We start from the raw sequence: 13907 nt of genomic DNA, 5'->3' as shown, positions 1-13907 counted from the left end.
ATAATCCTCCCTGACAAGTGCGCGTCACCTTACAGTTTGCAAGGCGGTCCTTCTCTCAGGACAGGCAATGGTTCAGGAACGTAGGAGCTGAGTGGTAGTCAAGCTGGGGACTTCCCGCCTGGGGCCCGGAGATCCTAGAGGACGGAAGGGCAGGCTTACGTCCCAGGAACCCCCAAAAGCTGTATGCAGAGCAGCGTGGACATGAGCACATGACTTCTTTTCTCCTCTGGAGAGAGAGAATGTCCACAACTTCCATCAGCTTTGCAGAGGGGCCTGTGATTCCGACATGGGTAAGAAGCATGGGACTCAGCTGGGCTCGTGGAGGTGGCAAGTGGATTGGGGTCGGACTGCATACGAGGATTGATACTCCCACGCTTATCTTCCTGGGGCAGAGGGCACCAGCCCCACAAGCGAGTGATGGTTAAACAGCCTTGTTAGATCATGTCTCAGGGAGACGCTCAAGCCCTCCTGAGGGTACCACCTGGGGTGGGGAGGAGATGCCGGGTTGCTATGGAAATCCATGAGTCAGGGCAGTAGAAGAGGCAGAGGAGAAGGAAGACGAACCAAAAATCTGATCTAACTCAGCCTAGGAGACCTCCCCCTCCTCCTCCCACATCACAGAGGCAAGCGGGGACCCAGGCCTGTCCCCCCTTCCTCAACAGGCCACTTCTCGAATTCGTTCCACCCAAGCTGAACTACACGGGCCAAAAGGTGACCACTTACAGCTGGTGAGAGCCGGCACCACTCCTCCTGCTAATACTGGGAAACATGAATGGACTTCGGGAAATCAGGGCTCTGACGGGAAGCACCGCATCCCCAAGAATCACCTGCCTCCACTCACACAGGACGGACAGGCGGCCGAAGGAGCCCTGCTCTCCACGGTCACCAGCCGGACGCCGGTCAGCACACTGCCCGGCTGGCCCCATGTCTGTCGTTCTGCAGCCTGGTGAATTCAAGCCCTCTTCAAGGCTTTTGTCACAATTTAACCAAGGCCACAAGATACTTCTAAAGTCCTTTAGGTAAAAAGAAGTTGATGAGCAAATGGTAACAGATACAACTTGCTACGTGAACCTACTCCCTGAAAACTGAGATCTGTTTCAATAAACACTGACTAAGGGTCCGTCTGCTATTTACTGGGTAGCCTGCCGGACCTGGAGTGAAAGCAAGTGAGGGCGGCCCTGGCCCTGGAGAACGTGACACCCCCCGGCACAAGGCGGGCTGTGTGCGTCTCACGCCGAGCTCCCCCCGCCCCCCATCGCCCTGCCTCTCACGGCTTCTGCCCGGCCTCGCGCTCCAGGCCTCCTGGAACCACCTGCAGCTCCCACCAGCCGTGTCCCTGGTCCCTGTCATTACTGGATCCCCAGCAAATGAAACCCCTCCTCGCTCCCACCTGGGCCTGCGGTCCTGGCACTGTCTCCAAGGCGGCCAGGAAACAGACGTTACAGGAACAAAGTGGGGGCCGAGAGCCGATGGATGGGCTCCTTACCACCCTCACGGCGCTGGGAACCTCAGGGAGGGGGACGCCCAAGTGACCACTAAACCCTTTAAGATGGTACGTCCCCTGCAGCAGCGGGCAGCTGCGAACACGGCCAGACGCACTCTGGCCCTGTCACTTCCGTGCTGGGACAAGATCTGAACAGCCACGACCCCTCCGCTCCTGGAGTCCCTGGGGAAGGCAGATGCTGAGGGGACCTCGCAGACCCAGAGCGCTGACACCCAACCGCTAGGAGCAGCCGCTGAGCCAGCTCCCGGTGGCGGGGATGCACAGGCCGAGACCAGAGAGAGACACAGGGGTAGCCAGTATGTGCAAAGGCTGCGCAGGGGGAAAGGGCAAATGTCATCCGATGAGGATCTTAAAGGCCAGCGTGGCGGGGGTCCAGGGGCCACAGGGAGGCCAGACCAAGGGGGACCTGGGCAGGGCATTCCCAGGGGCGGTGGCACCATGACAGGCGTGTTTCATAGGCTCCCTCGGGACAGTGGAGAGCAGACTGGTGTTGGGCAAGGATGCCCACAGCTGGCCAGTGAGAGGGGCCGTGCAGCGTCCAGGTGCCAGAGGACAGGCCTGGGGCACGGGCTGCATGGGTGGTGGACGGAGGGTGGGGAACGGGCATGGGGCAGGGGGTGGCTTCTCTGTGAGACAGAGGTGCGGTCAGGGATGGTCACTCGGCTTTGGGATGCGGTGACTTTGAGACATCTTGGAGGCATCTAAGTGGAAGCGTCAAGCCTGCCGGTGAAATCATAAAGCACCATCTTTTAAAGCCTATTTGAAAATCCTAACTGCTTACCAACTGGTAGCGTCCAGTTCACTAGACCCAGCAGGGTTGTGCTGAAACGTGAAGAGACAGCTGAAGCCCTGCTGTCCCCACGCGGGTGAACCTGTCGGGCCCCGTGTGGCAGCCCACCCTCCCCCCAGCCCATCTCGCAGTTCATCAACCCCCAGATCAATGTGGTCACTTCCTGTCTATGTGCTGGTATTTGCCAGGAACTTTTTGTTTGTTTGCACTCCAAATGGCTCTAGCACACAAGACTGTCAGATAAAATTCCCTCTGTGGTTAATGGAAAGATCTGCTTAAACGTTGCATCACTGCTGGGAAAAAAAAAAACCTGAGCTCTGATTACACTCTGGGGCAAAGTCCCATCCTACAAAACAGAATGCCCACTCCGGCCCTGGAAATCAGTTTCCAGCTCCTGAGCGTTGAAGGACTGAAACAAAGCGTCAACCCGAAGCCTCCCACCACCCCGGAAGGAGCCACCGAGGGCCCCCCAATAACATCTTTATCCTCCCATTTCCGTCATCCATCTGGCTGAGCACGCAAGGGAAGGGCTGAACCAGAGTCATCATTCTAAAATGTAAGGGTTGGAAGATGCAGCAGCAGTGTCGAACTATAAGCCAGCTTGGAACGTAATCAGAACAAGTAATTTTTAAAAAATTTGGGAGCCCTTACAGCTATTGGCTGGTGCTTCAGTAACATCCACCCTTCTCCCGACTTTTGGCAAAAGAACAAGTTAAAAACAAATGCCCTCAGTTGGCTTAAATGACAGCCCTGGGAAAAACCCAGTGACTGATACTGCACCCTGAGAACAGTCGGGCTGTTCTCCCAAGGAGAGGGCTGGTCCACAAACCCCTTCGAGCAAAATGGCCCTTTCCAAAGGTGGTTAAAAACATCAAGTAAAGGTGATTAAGAATGGAAGGAAAACAACCGCACGGTGCTGGTGCAAGATCGGAGCCAAGGGATGCTTAATAAACGTGCGTGCACGTGTGGCTGAAGTCTTAGATCTTCCCTCCCGCTCGCGTGTTGCTTCCATTTCGTTCACCAAATGTACACTCTATCAGCGTTCACACGAAGCAGGGGTGGATTGTAAATTCCATCACTTATCAAAGCAATTTTATACAATAGGGACTGGAGCTAATTAAAATAAAATACCATCTGCATTCGATTGAGCTTTATCCTAAACCCTATAACATTCATCTCCAGTTTGGTCATTCAAACACGATGGCAACCGCATTCCAATGACTCTGAATAATATTAAATCATCTTTTCCCTTTCTCAATAATATTAATTACACAACTCTCCAATCGAGAAGGTGACACAAAAATGCTTTGCTCATGTGGGAAAATGTCCTGGTGCTGCAGGACAAGGTAACACTAAACACTTTTGTAAAATAGCTAATTTTACCCAATATTTCACTGGAACGACTAGGTAGAGTAAATATTAGAGTGACAGCTAATTGATTTGGTTTGCATTAAAACTAGACTGATTTAAACAGAGGCATTTCAGTCACAATTCTGAATTTGTATTCGGAATTGGGTTCAGATGTCTATGTGCGTTCCCTGGGGCTAAGCATTTAATTAGAACTGTAGGAAACAATCAGCCAATCACGTGGGAGTCGCAGGCGGTGCTGGAATGTGAGGGCTGTTTACCTTTTCTCTCTTTCCTCTTTATTGGCAGGATGGTCTGATAGCGGCCCTGCCAGGAGCTTATTAAGAAGCTCTGTACAAAAGGGATTCTTATTTGAAAAACTTAACTGCCATAGCCTTTGGAAGTCTCTCCTTCCTGCTCTTTCCTTCAAGGACACAGCTGATGACCGGAATACCCTGCCCTCAGACCCAGACTGAATGCCGTACTTTGAACCCACCCACAATGCCCAAGCCCATCATCTCAGATGCCTTGGAGGAGGCTGGCTGGGGCCCGCCCGGAATTCTCCTCAGCGGGATGCTCGGGCTGCAGTATCCTGCTCCGCTGGTGCTGACAGAGCGGAGACCCGCTGGGCGGGCATCTCTGCATCCCCTGGGGCACAGGGCCTCACACCCAGCAGGTGCATAATTAATATTTTTGGAAGGAAGGATGGAGGAGTTGAGTTGAATACCTTTAAGAGTTTTAAAATTTAATCACTAAAAAAGAGTGGGGGGGGGCCTAAAACACAGATTACGTTTAACTAATAGAAATAGTTCTAACAATTGAGAAACAGCTTCATTCTCCAAAATCCCTCAGGAAATGAGACAGGCTGGAACCTGGGACCTGGGACCCTTTGCCGTAGTGCTTGCACCTGGACAAACGTCTCCTCAAGCAACAAAATACAAAGAAACTATAAGGGACTAAAAAAGTAACTGCATGCGTGCACAGCTGGGGCAATTTAGGGACAGCAAGATACAAAAAGACCGAAAACCCAACTACCACTTCTGAAGAGCGGGGAGCAAATGCAGGGATCAGGAGCAAACGCAGGGTACTGTGCGTGCCCCCTGCACTCACTGCCACCTAAGCCACCCCTCTGGCCCGAATTCTGGACAACCCCTACCCTCACCCCATATAAGGAACAGGCTCAGCCCCCATCAGGGAGCTAGCAACGGTACCTGTTGTTTGTTCCCGCTCCCCTCTGCTGCAGCGGGGCCCCAATAAAGCCTTGCCTGAATTTCTTGTCTGGCCTTTTATCAATTTCTTTTGATTAGGAGGCTAAGAACCCTCGTCAGTGACAGAAAGGGGACCAAGAAATCCACTGTCCCATCCTCTTCTCATTGCACATCTCTACAGGGCTGGGGGCGGGCAGGGGCTCCCCCATGCAAACAGCGCGCACCTCACTGTGACTCCCTCTGTGGGAATGATAGCTCCGAAGACTTTGGACAGAGAACAAGCATGCCGTCCTCACAAGACAGACCACTGCTTGCTTAAGAGAAATTGTGGAGGGCACTGCAGCAACTGCCTTCCTAGCTTAGAAACGTCTCCGCACTCTGACAGGTGACTGGTCACTGCGAACCTCAGCCCCCCCCCACCCCGCCTCCCCCGACCCCGCAGCCGCATAGAACCCACATGTCTTTGGTGACGGGCTGGGCACTCTGCACTCAGCTCTACGGTGATTCGGGTCTGCTGGCCCTTCTCCAGTGGCCCCATCCTGTGGGAATGAGCTACTACCACCTGGCTTTGCTTCCGAGAGGAAAAAAAAATACACCAGCCCCTTTGAAAAGCATTCCCTCAAGCTCCATGGCATGAACACACACGGGTATAAACACAGCCCCAAACGGTCAGGTGGGAGGATGCATGTAAGCTGCCTGAGCACATACTAATCCCTTCATAAACATTAAATTCCTGGGACTTCCCTGGTGGTCGAGTGGGTAAGACTCCGTGCTCCCAATGCAGGGGGCCCAGGTTCGATCCCTGGTCAGGGAACTAGATCCTGCATGCATGCCTAAACTAAGAGTTTGCATGCTGCAAGTAAGAGTCGCATGCTGCAAATAAGAAGTCCACGTGCTGCAACTAAAAGATCCAGCATGCCACAACTAAGACCTGATGCAGTATGCATCCATGCATAAATAAATAATTAAACAAACAAACAAACAAAACAAAAACATTTAATTCCTTTCCCTGCTATGAAGGAAGAATGGTATTAGCACAATATTTGCTATCTATCTCCTTCTGTCTGTCCACCCACCCACACTTCCATCCATCCATCCTTCTACCCACCTATAAAATGAACTCAGAATCATACACTACATGTCTACCTTGTCAGAGCCCAACTGCACGAATTAGTTTCACAGGGACCACTTCCTCATGTTCTTAAAACCAGACCACCACAAGGTCATGTCCTGGAGAAATGTTTTAGGTACAGTTCTCAGGGATACACCATCTCTCCCACTACCCCCAGCTCCGCCAACACAAAAGTATCCACGATTATCAGTGGGGTGGCTTGGGACAACACCAAGGCCAATTTCCCCAAGAAAACTTTATTATCCATGTTCTCTGGGGATCACTGAAGGAGTGACACGTGCCAGCTTTGGAGCCCAAGTGAACATTTCACACATTGCTTTTAAGAGAAGGTGATTTCCATGTTCTAAAACTACGATTTACCAATGGCCTCATTTCTTTGTTGGGGCTGCTACTGCTTCTCACGTGAACTTCACTGTCCCTCATAGCGCTCAATGCCCTGTGACATATCACATATTCTTCTATAGACTGTCAGCCCCACCATCCACTCTGACAGCCCTGCTGTGGACACAGCGTGACACATAGCAGGTATTCCAAAATCACCTGGTGAATGAATGAAGTCATCAAAGGCTCACTTGACCATCTGACATTTTTAATCTTACCAAGTGTTGATTGATATTTGTCAAATATTAATCTAAAATCTATGCAGAAAGAAAGTATAATTAACCACCCAATAAATATGAACTATACTAAAAATGTCAGCCTCTTTTCAAATTACATCTGTTTTCATCTCAGAGATCACAGGAATTTTTAAGGAAAAAAGAGTTATATTTACTTCCCAGGTTTTTAAGTTCATGGTAACCATTAAGATATGTGTTATGACAATCACAAAAACATCCACTTGTCCAAATTCTAATTTCATTATAAAAACGCTAGCTTGAATTGCATAGCCTTTATGGGTAAGATTCACACATTTATTGCCTCTGACTACTGTGTATTTTGTTGATTTTTAAAGATTTAAAATATTAGATCTATAGTCATTTGATTGTTACTTCAAACTGAAGTCAAGAATTTAAATTCCCAAGTCTCCCAAGGAACCCGAATATTTGGAGCCTTTAGATGGTCTGATATGCAGCTGCACATCTTTCTTGTTTTATTCCAAGTGGATATGGAAAACTAAAGGCTATCTAGAATCCCATTAAAATCCAGACTCAGGCATTTTCAGAACCACAGACCCAAAAAATAAGCAAACAGTACCCTAGGCCCTAAAAAAGCACCCTGCATAGGGAGCAGAGATTTGTACCTGGGGGTCCATCCTGAGGAAGGTGTGAGGGCCTCTGCTACTCAAGGTTGATCTTTTAAAGGTTTTGCTATGATAAAAGTGGTAGTAATCTTCCAGGTTTCCGATCTGCAAAACAAGAAGCAGGATATCACCAGTCAATACAGTCTTTCAAAATTCTGCATCCCACAAACATCCTCCTCTGAGAGGCCCGTCCTGCTCCCAAAGGAAACATACCCTTGGTTACACTTCCCCACTCAAGTCTCTGGCAGACTCAGCGTCTGTGAACATGAAGGTCGATTCAGAGACTCCTTTTGGATAAACAACACTAGGTAGTATTTTCCAATGAAGCACACACTCCCCAAATCTTGCGATGAGGTCATATCACTTAAAGTTTGTATTATCTTGGCCAAGTTTTTTAGACGTGAATTAATGTTCATTTAGGGTCAAGCATCCCTGAAGTAGCTGAGTTAGTGTCAAGTCAGGTCTACACCAAAATATTCATTTATAAACAAACTCCATCCTTTCCACCCCATGGGTAAACTGAAATATCTAAGAATGAACATTCACTCTCAAGTGCAACAAGGGAGCCAAGGCAAACACTCGGCCTCATCTGCTTGGGGATTGCGGAAAGGTCAGCTGAGAACATCCAAGCCCCCAGGGTGTCCCAGTTTTCTGCCAGCAGTGGTTTGTCAGGACAGATTTCAGCCTGAGGCCTGGAGGGGACGTGGAGGGGCGGTGAATGTGGCCCTCTGATGGGCTGCTCCCACTGGCCACTCCCCGCAGCACCGACTCGCTCTCGTATCTCACGACCCTGGAGCATAAGGACACTGTTCTCAGAAGACCTGCTTCTCGTTCTAACTTCCACTGGTTGTTGAAAACAGCTGGTTGGTCACCATCCTTGACAGCAGAGCTTTCTAACTGAAGAGGAGAGCTTTCTGACCAAATACTATATAGACTCTCACGCTGCCCTTCTCAGGCTAAACCATCCTAGTTTCTTTTCCAGCGTCTGATTAAAGAGTGAATTTAGGGTGAATTGTCCTCTAGAGCAGTTAGATGTGATGATGAGCCTAGGTTTCCAGTCAGATAGACCTAATCCAAGCCCTGCCCACTCCCTTCACCGCCAATGATCGTGTGATCTCTCATGCAAGATTCACCTCCTGCAAATCTCAACTCCTCACGTGTAAAATGGGGATAAAACTGCTTACCCCATGCAGTTGTTTAAGTAGGACTAATGTCCACCCAATTCACCAAGACCTTCTACTCACAGACATTGCATCTGCTACAAGATATCCCCAGCAGAGTGGACCGGCCCAGGCAGAGACCTGGAGGGAGGTGGAGCTTCTGAGTGGCCATTTCCACATCTTTCCACAAGAAGATCAAGCAAGTATCCACAGAGAGAGCCCACTTTACTACAGCCTTCAGCGCTCATTGCCAGAAAGTCTGGATGCATCCTGTTCTTGAGCTTCTAGAGACACCCACTTGTCCTTGAAATAAAGAACGTCCTTGTTCACTTAAGCTTGCTCCAGGGTGTTTCTGTCGCTTACAAGCACGGAACAGTGAATACCGTGATCGTCATGAGGGTAAGCAGGTATCATCTGTACAGTGCCTAGTTTAGTGCCTTGAACCTAGTGGGTGTTCGAGAAATCCTGGCCGTATTGAGAGCTGGGATTCTCTCTCTGGCTCTTCTCCAAGGCTCCTTCAATCCTTCACTGGGTCTAGGACAGACCTCAACTCAACCATTCCTGCTGGGTGACCTGGGCTTCAGACCCTCCATGAGTCTTAGTTTCCTTGTGAGAAAACTAACTACTACTTTTAAGGGCTGCTCCAAGACTCTCTCTCTCTATATATGTACAGAGTCAGGTACAGCTCTTCATATATAAAGAGCCAGCTGAGTGCCCAGCAGGTAGTAAGTGCTCTATACATAGTTTTCTGCAATTATGATTCTCAGTTCATTTCCTACCTCAAGACACTGCTCTACCATCATAAACCTCATTATTTCTGCCCTATTTTGCACAAAAGCACTTTTTTTCCTCCTCCTACAGTTAACTGCTCACTTCTTCAACAAAGTTAATTGTTATGTATGTCAAAGGGCTCCTCCTAGAACAAGCCAGAGCTGTTATTTAGCAATAATGGAGTCTTAACTTACAGCAATGTTTAATCAGCATGTTTGCTTATAAGCTGCTACCTTCCCTGGGAGATGTTTCACAACTTTTGGTCTTTTAACTCCAGGCATTCAAGTCAATTTCCACTGAGGGACATGGAGAAACTAAGAGTTGAATCAAATTTGCTGGCAAGGGGATGGATTAATTGAAGAGCTGCTGACCCTAAGCAGACCCATGTCAGGGTAGCCCTGGAAGCCATTCAGGGCAGCACCTGGCCTCAGAGCAGCCAAGCCTCTCTTCAAAGGCCAGTCCCAAGGCCACCCAGGCCCCTGCCTCTGCCCCTATCCAGCTACATCCCGAGCAATGGCTCAGAGGGTCTGAGCTGACGGGAGTCATTCTCTTTGAGCAATTCAAGGGAAGAACAGATGGTTCTCACAGTCCTGACCCAGCCAACTGCCCCTGAGGGCAGCAATGGCCAATGCCACACCTGTTTGGAAGCTTATATCCAGCCCAGCATGGAGGCTGAGGGTCTGGGTTAGGGTTAGGATCTGGGGAGGGTAAGGGCCTGGGTTAGGGTTAGGTTAGGGTTAGAATCTGGGAAGGGGGAGGGTCTGGGTTAGGGTTAGGTGCAGGGGAGAAGGGGACACCAGCCAAGGCCCCCCTCCTGCCCAGCTGCAGGAAAAGCTGGAATCTGACTCAGGAAAAAAGGGGAGGGAGTTGGGTCACTGGCTATTCAGGAATCTGGAAGCGGCCCTCCAGATCCCCCTGAGATTTTGTGCACCTCCATCCACCCTCTGCCCCTCCAGAAGCCAGTGTGAGAGCATGGGGAGAGACACCTTCCTTCCTTGAAACCAAAGATTTGAATGTCAGGCAAACATAGGCCTGACAGGGCACGGGACAGAAAGGGCTGCCTGACGCTGGAATGACTGCAAGGGTAGGAAAAGGAAGGAAGGAGGAAGACAGGGCCCAGATGCTCAGGAGGGAATCCAGATACTGTGAGAGGCCTGGGCACCCTCTGCAGCTTGGATGAACATAATATCCCGAAGGCTGTGGCTACACTGTGTGGTTATCAAGTACTAACTCATTCAGAGCAGTGGCGGGCAGACGATGGCCTATGGGTCAAATCTGGTCTACGTTCTGGTTTTTTACATTAAGTTTTAAAATTGTGGTAAAATAGACATATAACACTGATGATTGTAACAATGTTTAAGCGTATAGTTCAGGGGCACTGGGCACATTCGCTCTGTCATGTAACCGTCACCACCTTCACCTCCGGAATCTTTTCATCTTCCCAAACTGAAACTCTGTCCCCGTTACACAGGAGCTCCCCCTCCCCCTCTCCCAGCCCCGGGCGCCCACCATCTGCTTCTTGTTTCTGGGAATCTGACAACTCTAGCTGTCTCAGCAGGATCATTTGCCCTTTTGTGACTGGCCTGTTTCCCTTAACATGATGTCCTCGAGGTTCACCCATGCTGTAGCAGGTGTCAGAATTTCCTTCCTTTCTCAGGCTGAATCATATTCCATTGTGTGTACAAGTCACAGGTCGTTTATCTGTTCATCCACTGATGGGCACTTGGGTTGCCTCTACCTTTTGACTACTGTGAATCATGTTGCTCTGAGCACGTAGGCAAGTATCAGTCTATGACCCTGCATTCCATTCTTTTGGACATACACACAACTCCTGTTTTTATAAATAAAGCTTTACTGGGGCACAGCCACCAGCGTCCACTTACCTTCTGCCCACAACTGCTCTCATGCTGTGATGCCAGAGGTGAGTGGTGGCTACAGAGACCCTCTGGCCCCCACGCCTAGAACACGTCACATGTGGACTTTACAGAAAATGTCTGCCAACCTGCGATTTATAGCATTTGTTGCTGAGTGTGTCTAGCGAGTCCACCAAAGTCTCTGAGGTCGGACATGGTTTCTCTAAGGGCTCGGGACCACCAGTCCACACACCGAGGGGCTCTGCTTAAAAACACAAGTGCAGCTGCAAGGCCAGCGCCTTCGGCATCTTACCTAGTCACTGAGCTGCCCTTTCTCCAAGCACCATCCTTGTCTGATGCCCCCCGGGTCACTCCTGTCTGTCTGACTCACGCTGTGCTGCCCTCTGCCCAGCTCGCCCCCTGGCACCAGGCCTGGGTCAGGAATATGAGGTTTCCGAGACAGGCAGAAGGTTGGAAAGGATCAAGGGATGGCAGAGCAGGAGGCGGGTGCCCTGACTGCAAGTGGGACACAGCCCAGCTTGGATGACGTGGCATTTACGACATAGCCATTTCCTGCCCCGTCCCCCTTGCCCACCCTGTCACCTCCCCCACCACAGCCGTGTCAACCCCAGTTATGCCCTCCCCACTTGGGAGCTGCCCCTTGAGCTCTCCGGGTACCTTCGTGAGATAAGAGGACAGGAGGGCAGATCACTCTGGGGACGTGGCCACTGGCCTGGTTAAACACGAGGGACAGCTGGCTGTCCTCTGGCCTCACAGACAGGGGTGGGGGGAGGAACCACGGAGATGACCCCATTTTAAAGATGGGAAGACTGAGGCCCAGCGGGGTTAAGCCCAACGTTACCCTCAGGGTCTCCCAATTCCTGAGCCAATTCTCCGCATTGTGCCCACAGACAAACAGGGGATGAAATGTTACACAGAATGACAAACAGCTACACAGTCAGGGCTCAGGACTACTGCTACACTTTTGCTGCTGCTTGAGGGTCAAACTGACAAGAGCGGGAAGCAGAAGAATAGACAAAAAGGTGGGGTTGGCACAAAGACGTCTTAAATTCAGGGTAATCCCCTAAGAAAGAAAACATTCTAAACTAACACACCATTGTAAAGCAATTATATTCCAAAAAAGATGTTTAAAAAAGAAAACATTCTCATTTTTACTTGGCATCTGCATTGACATTAAAGTAGGCGCTCGTCCTGGCTCGGCAGCCCTGGCCATCCTGGATGCTGTCCCTCGGCCTGGCCTTGCTGTGCTCCCCTGGCCACCACGCCCATGCTCTGGGCACCGCTTCCACAGCCAGCGCCTAAGCAACCTGCTCCGTCAACACAGGGGCGGCGGTTGCAACAGAGCCCTGCTGCCCGAGGGCCCTGGCAGCCTCCTCTTCCTCCTCCGGAGCACGGAATAGAAGCTCTTCTCCGTCCTCCCAGGCTGCCTACCAGTCCTGCTCAGCGCTGAACCCCCAGAACCTCAATCTGTTCTTCCTCAATGAATCTGGTCTCCAGTCTGCGAGGTGTTTTTTGTTGTGTTTTTCGGGGGTGGGTGGGAGGGGAGTGTCGGTCACGACATAAAATTTCTATAAATGCTTTTTCTCTTTCGTATCCTTCATATTTTCACAATGCGTTAATTAGAGTCATTCTCTCAGCCTGCCACTACAGAAAATGAACAATCTGCTGAGTCTGTGATGCTCCCATGCCTTCACTCGACACTGATATGTAATTATACACATTAGTTGATAAAACTGGTAACATCATTAGAACATCGTTAAAAACCTCACTAAGAGTTCTCAGCCAGAACATTGGAAGAAACGAGATCAAAGAACCCATAGTGAGGAGAGCTGGATGTGGTTTCTCTCTAACAGATTCCTCTGTTACAGGGGTCCCCAACCCCCAGGCCTGTTAGGAGCTGGGCCGCACAGCAGGAGGTGAGCGGCAGGAGAGCGAGCGAAGCTTCCTCTGCCGCTCTCCATCACTCGCATTACCGCCTGAACCAACCCCCGCCCCCGTCCGTGGAAAAGCTGTCTTCCATGAAACCGGTCCCTGGTGCCAGAAAGGTTGGGGACCTCTGCTCTTTTAGACACTTTTAAAAAAACCAGGACTTCCCTGCTGGCGCAGTGGATAGGACTCCAAGCTCCCAATGCAGGGGGGGCCCAGGTTCGATCCCTGGTCAGGGAACCAGATATCACATGCATGCCACAACTAAGGAGCCCACCTGTCACAACTAAGACCCACTGCAACCAAATAAATAAATAAATATTATAAATAAATAAATGAAAAGAATAAAAAACAACCTAGTCATATATGCACTCAGTATAAAATCTGGACGGTAAACAGGGTATAGAGTTACAGGGAACAGCAAGTCCCCCTCCTCCTTTTCACAGCCACTAAGGACCCCGACTTTTGCTGGGGGCTCCTGGTTCATAACAAGAACAGCATCCAGGCCGCAAGCTGAGAGTCTAGATGCATTAACTTGATTCTTGCAACGACCTTATGAGGCAGGTGCCAGGAGCGCCCTCATCTTGCAGACAGGGAAACAGAGGCGTCACTTAACAGAGTGGTCAAGTGACTCGCTCAACCCCCACCACCACGCAGCACAGTCAGGAGGTGAATCAGAGTTCACACCCTTAACCACCGCCCCTCTGCCTCTAGACACACGTGCAGCAACTGCCATGGGGATCCCACTCGTCTCAGTCTGGTCCCCGGCAGCAGTTCGGTCACACACAGCCCAGTGCCTCACGGGGCTCACGTTCCTTCCTTCCAGTGCAGCAATCGGCACAGACACTATTACGGTCCACGCACACATCTGTTGCACTGTGTCTGTGTGTGAGTGTGTGAGTGTGTGTGGGCATGGAAATGCGTGTGTCTGTGTATTTATGTATGTATGTATGTA

General features: G+C 50.3%; 1 protein-coding gene across 9 annotated transcripts in view; it reads right to left on the bottom strand.

Annotated features, from left to right (window-relative positions):
- PCSK6 (proprotein convertase subtilisin/kexin type 6) overlaps positions 1–13907 on the bottom strand; it is a 190143-nt gene that overhangs the window by 135952 nt on the left and 40284 nt on the right. For all 9 annotated transcript variants that reach the window (XM_067699407.1, XM_067699383.1, XM_067699425.1 and 6 more), the window contains exon 2: positions 7222–7326. In XM_067699407.1, the coding sequence (XP_067555508.1) occupies positions 7222–7326 (105 nt within the window). The remainder of the gene's footprint in view (positions 1–7221; positions 7327–13907) is intronic.

This window comes from Pseudorca crassidens, chromosome 1 (genome assembly GCF_039906515.1).
Source record: "Pseudorca crassidens isolate mPseCra1 chromosome 1, mPseCra1.hap1, whole genome shotgun sequence".
Taxonomy (NCBI): Eukaryota; Metazoa; Chordata; class Mammalia; order Artiodactyla; family Delphinidae; genus Pseudorca; species Pseudorca crassidens.
The sequence above is the reverse complement of the archived record's forward strand: the minus strand, read 5'-3'. Positions and strand labels throughout refer to the sequence as shown.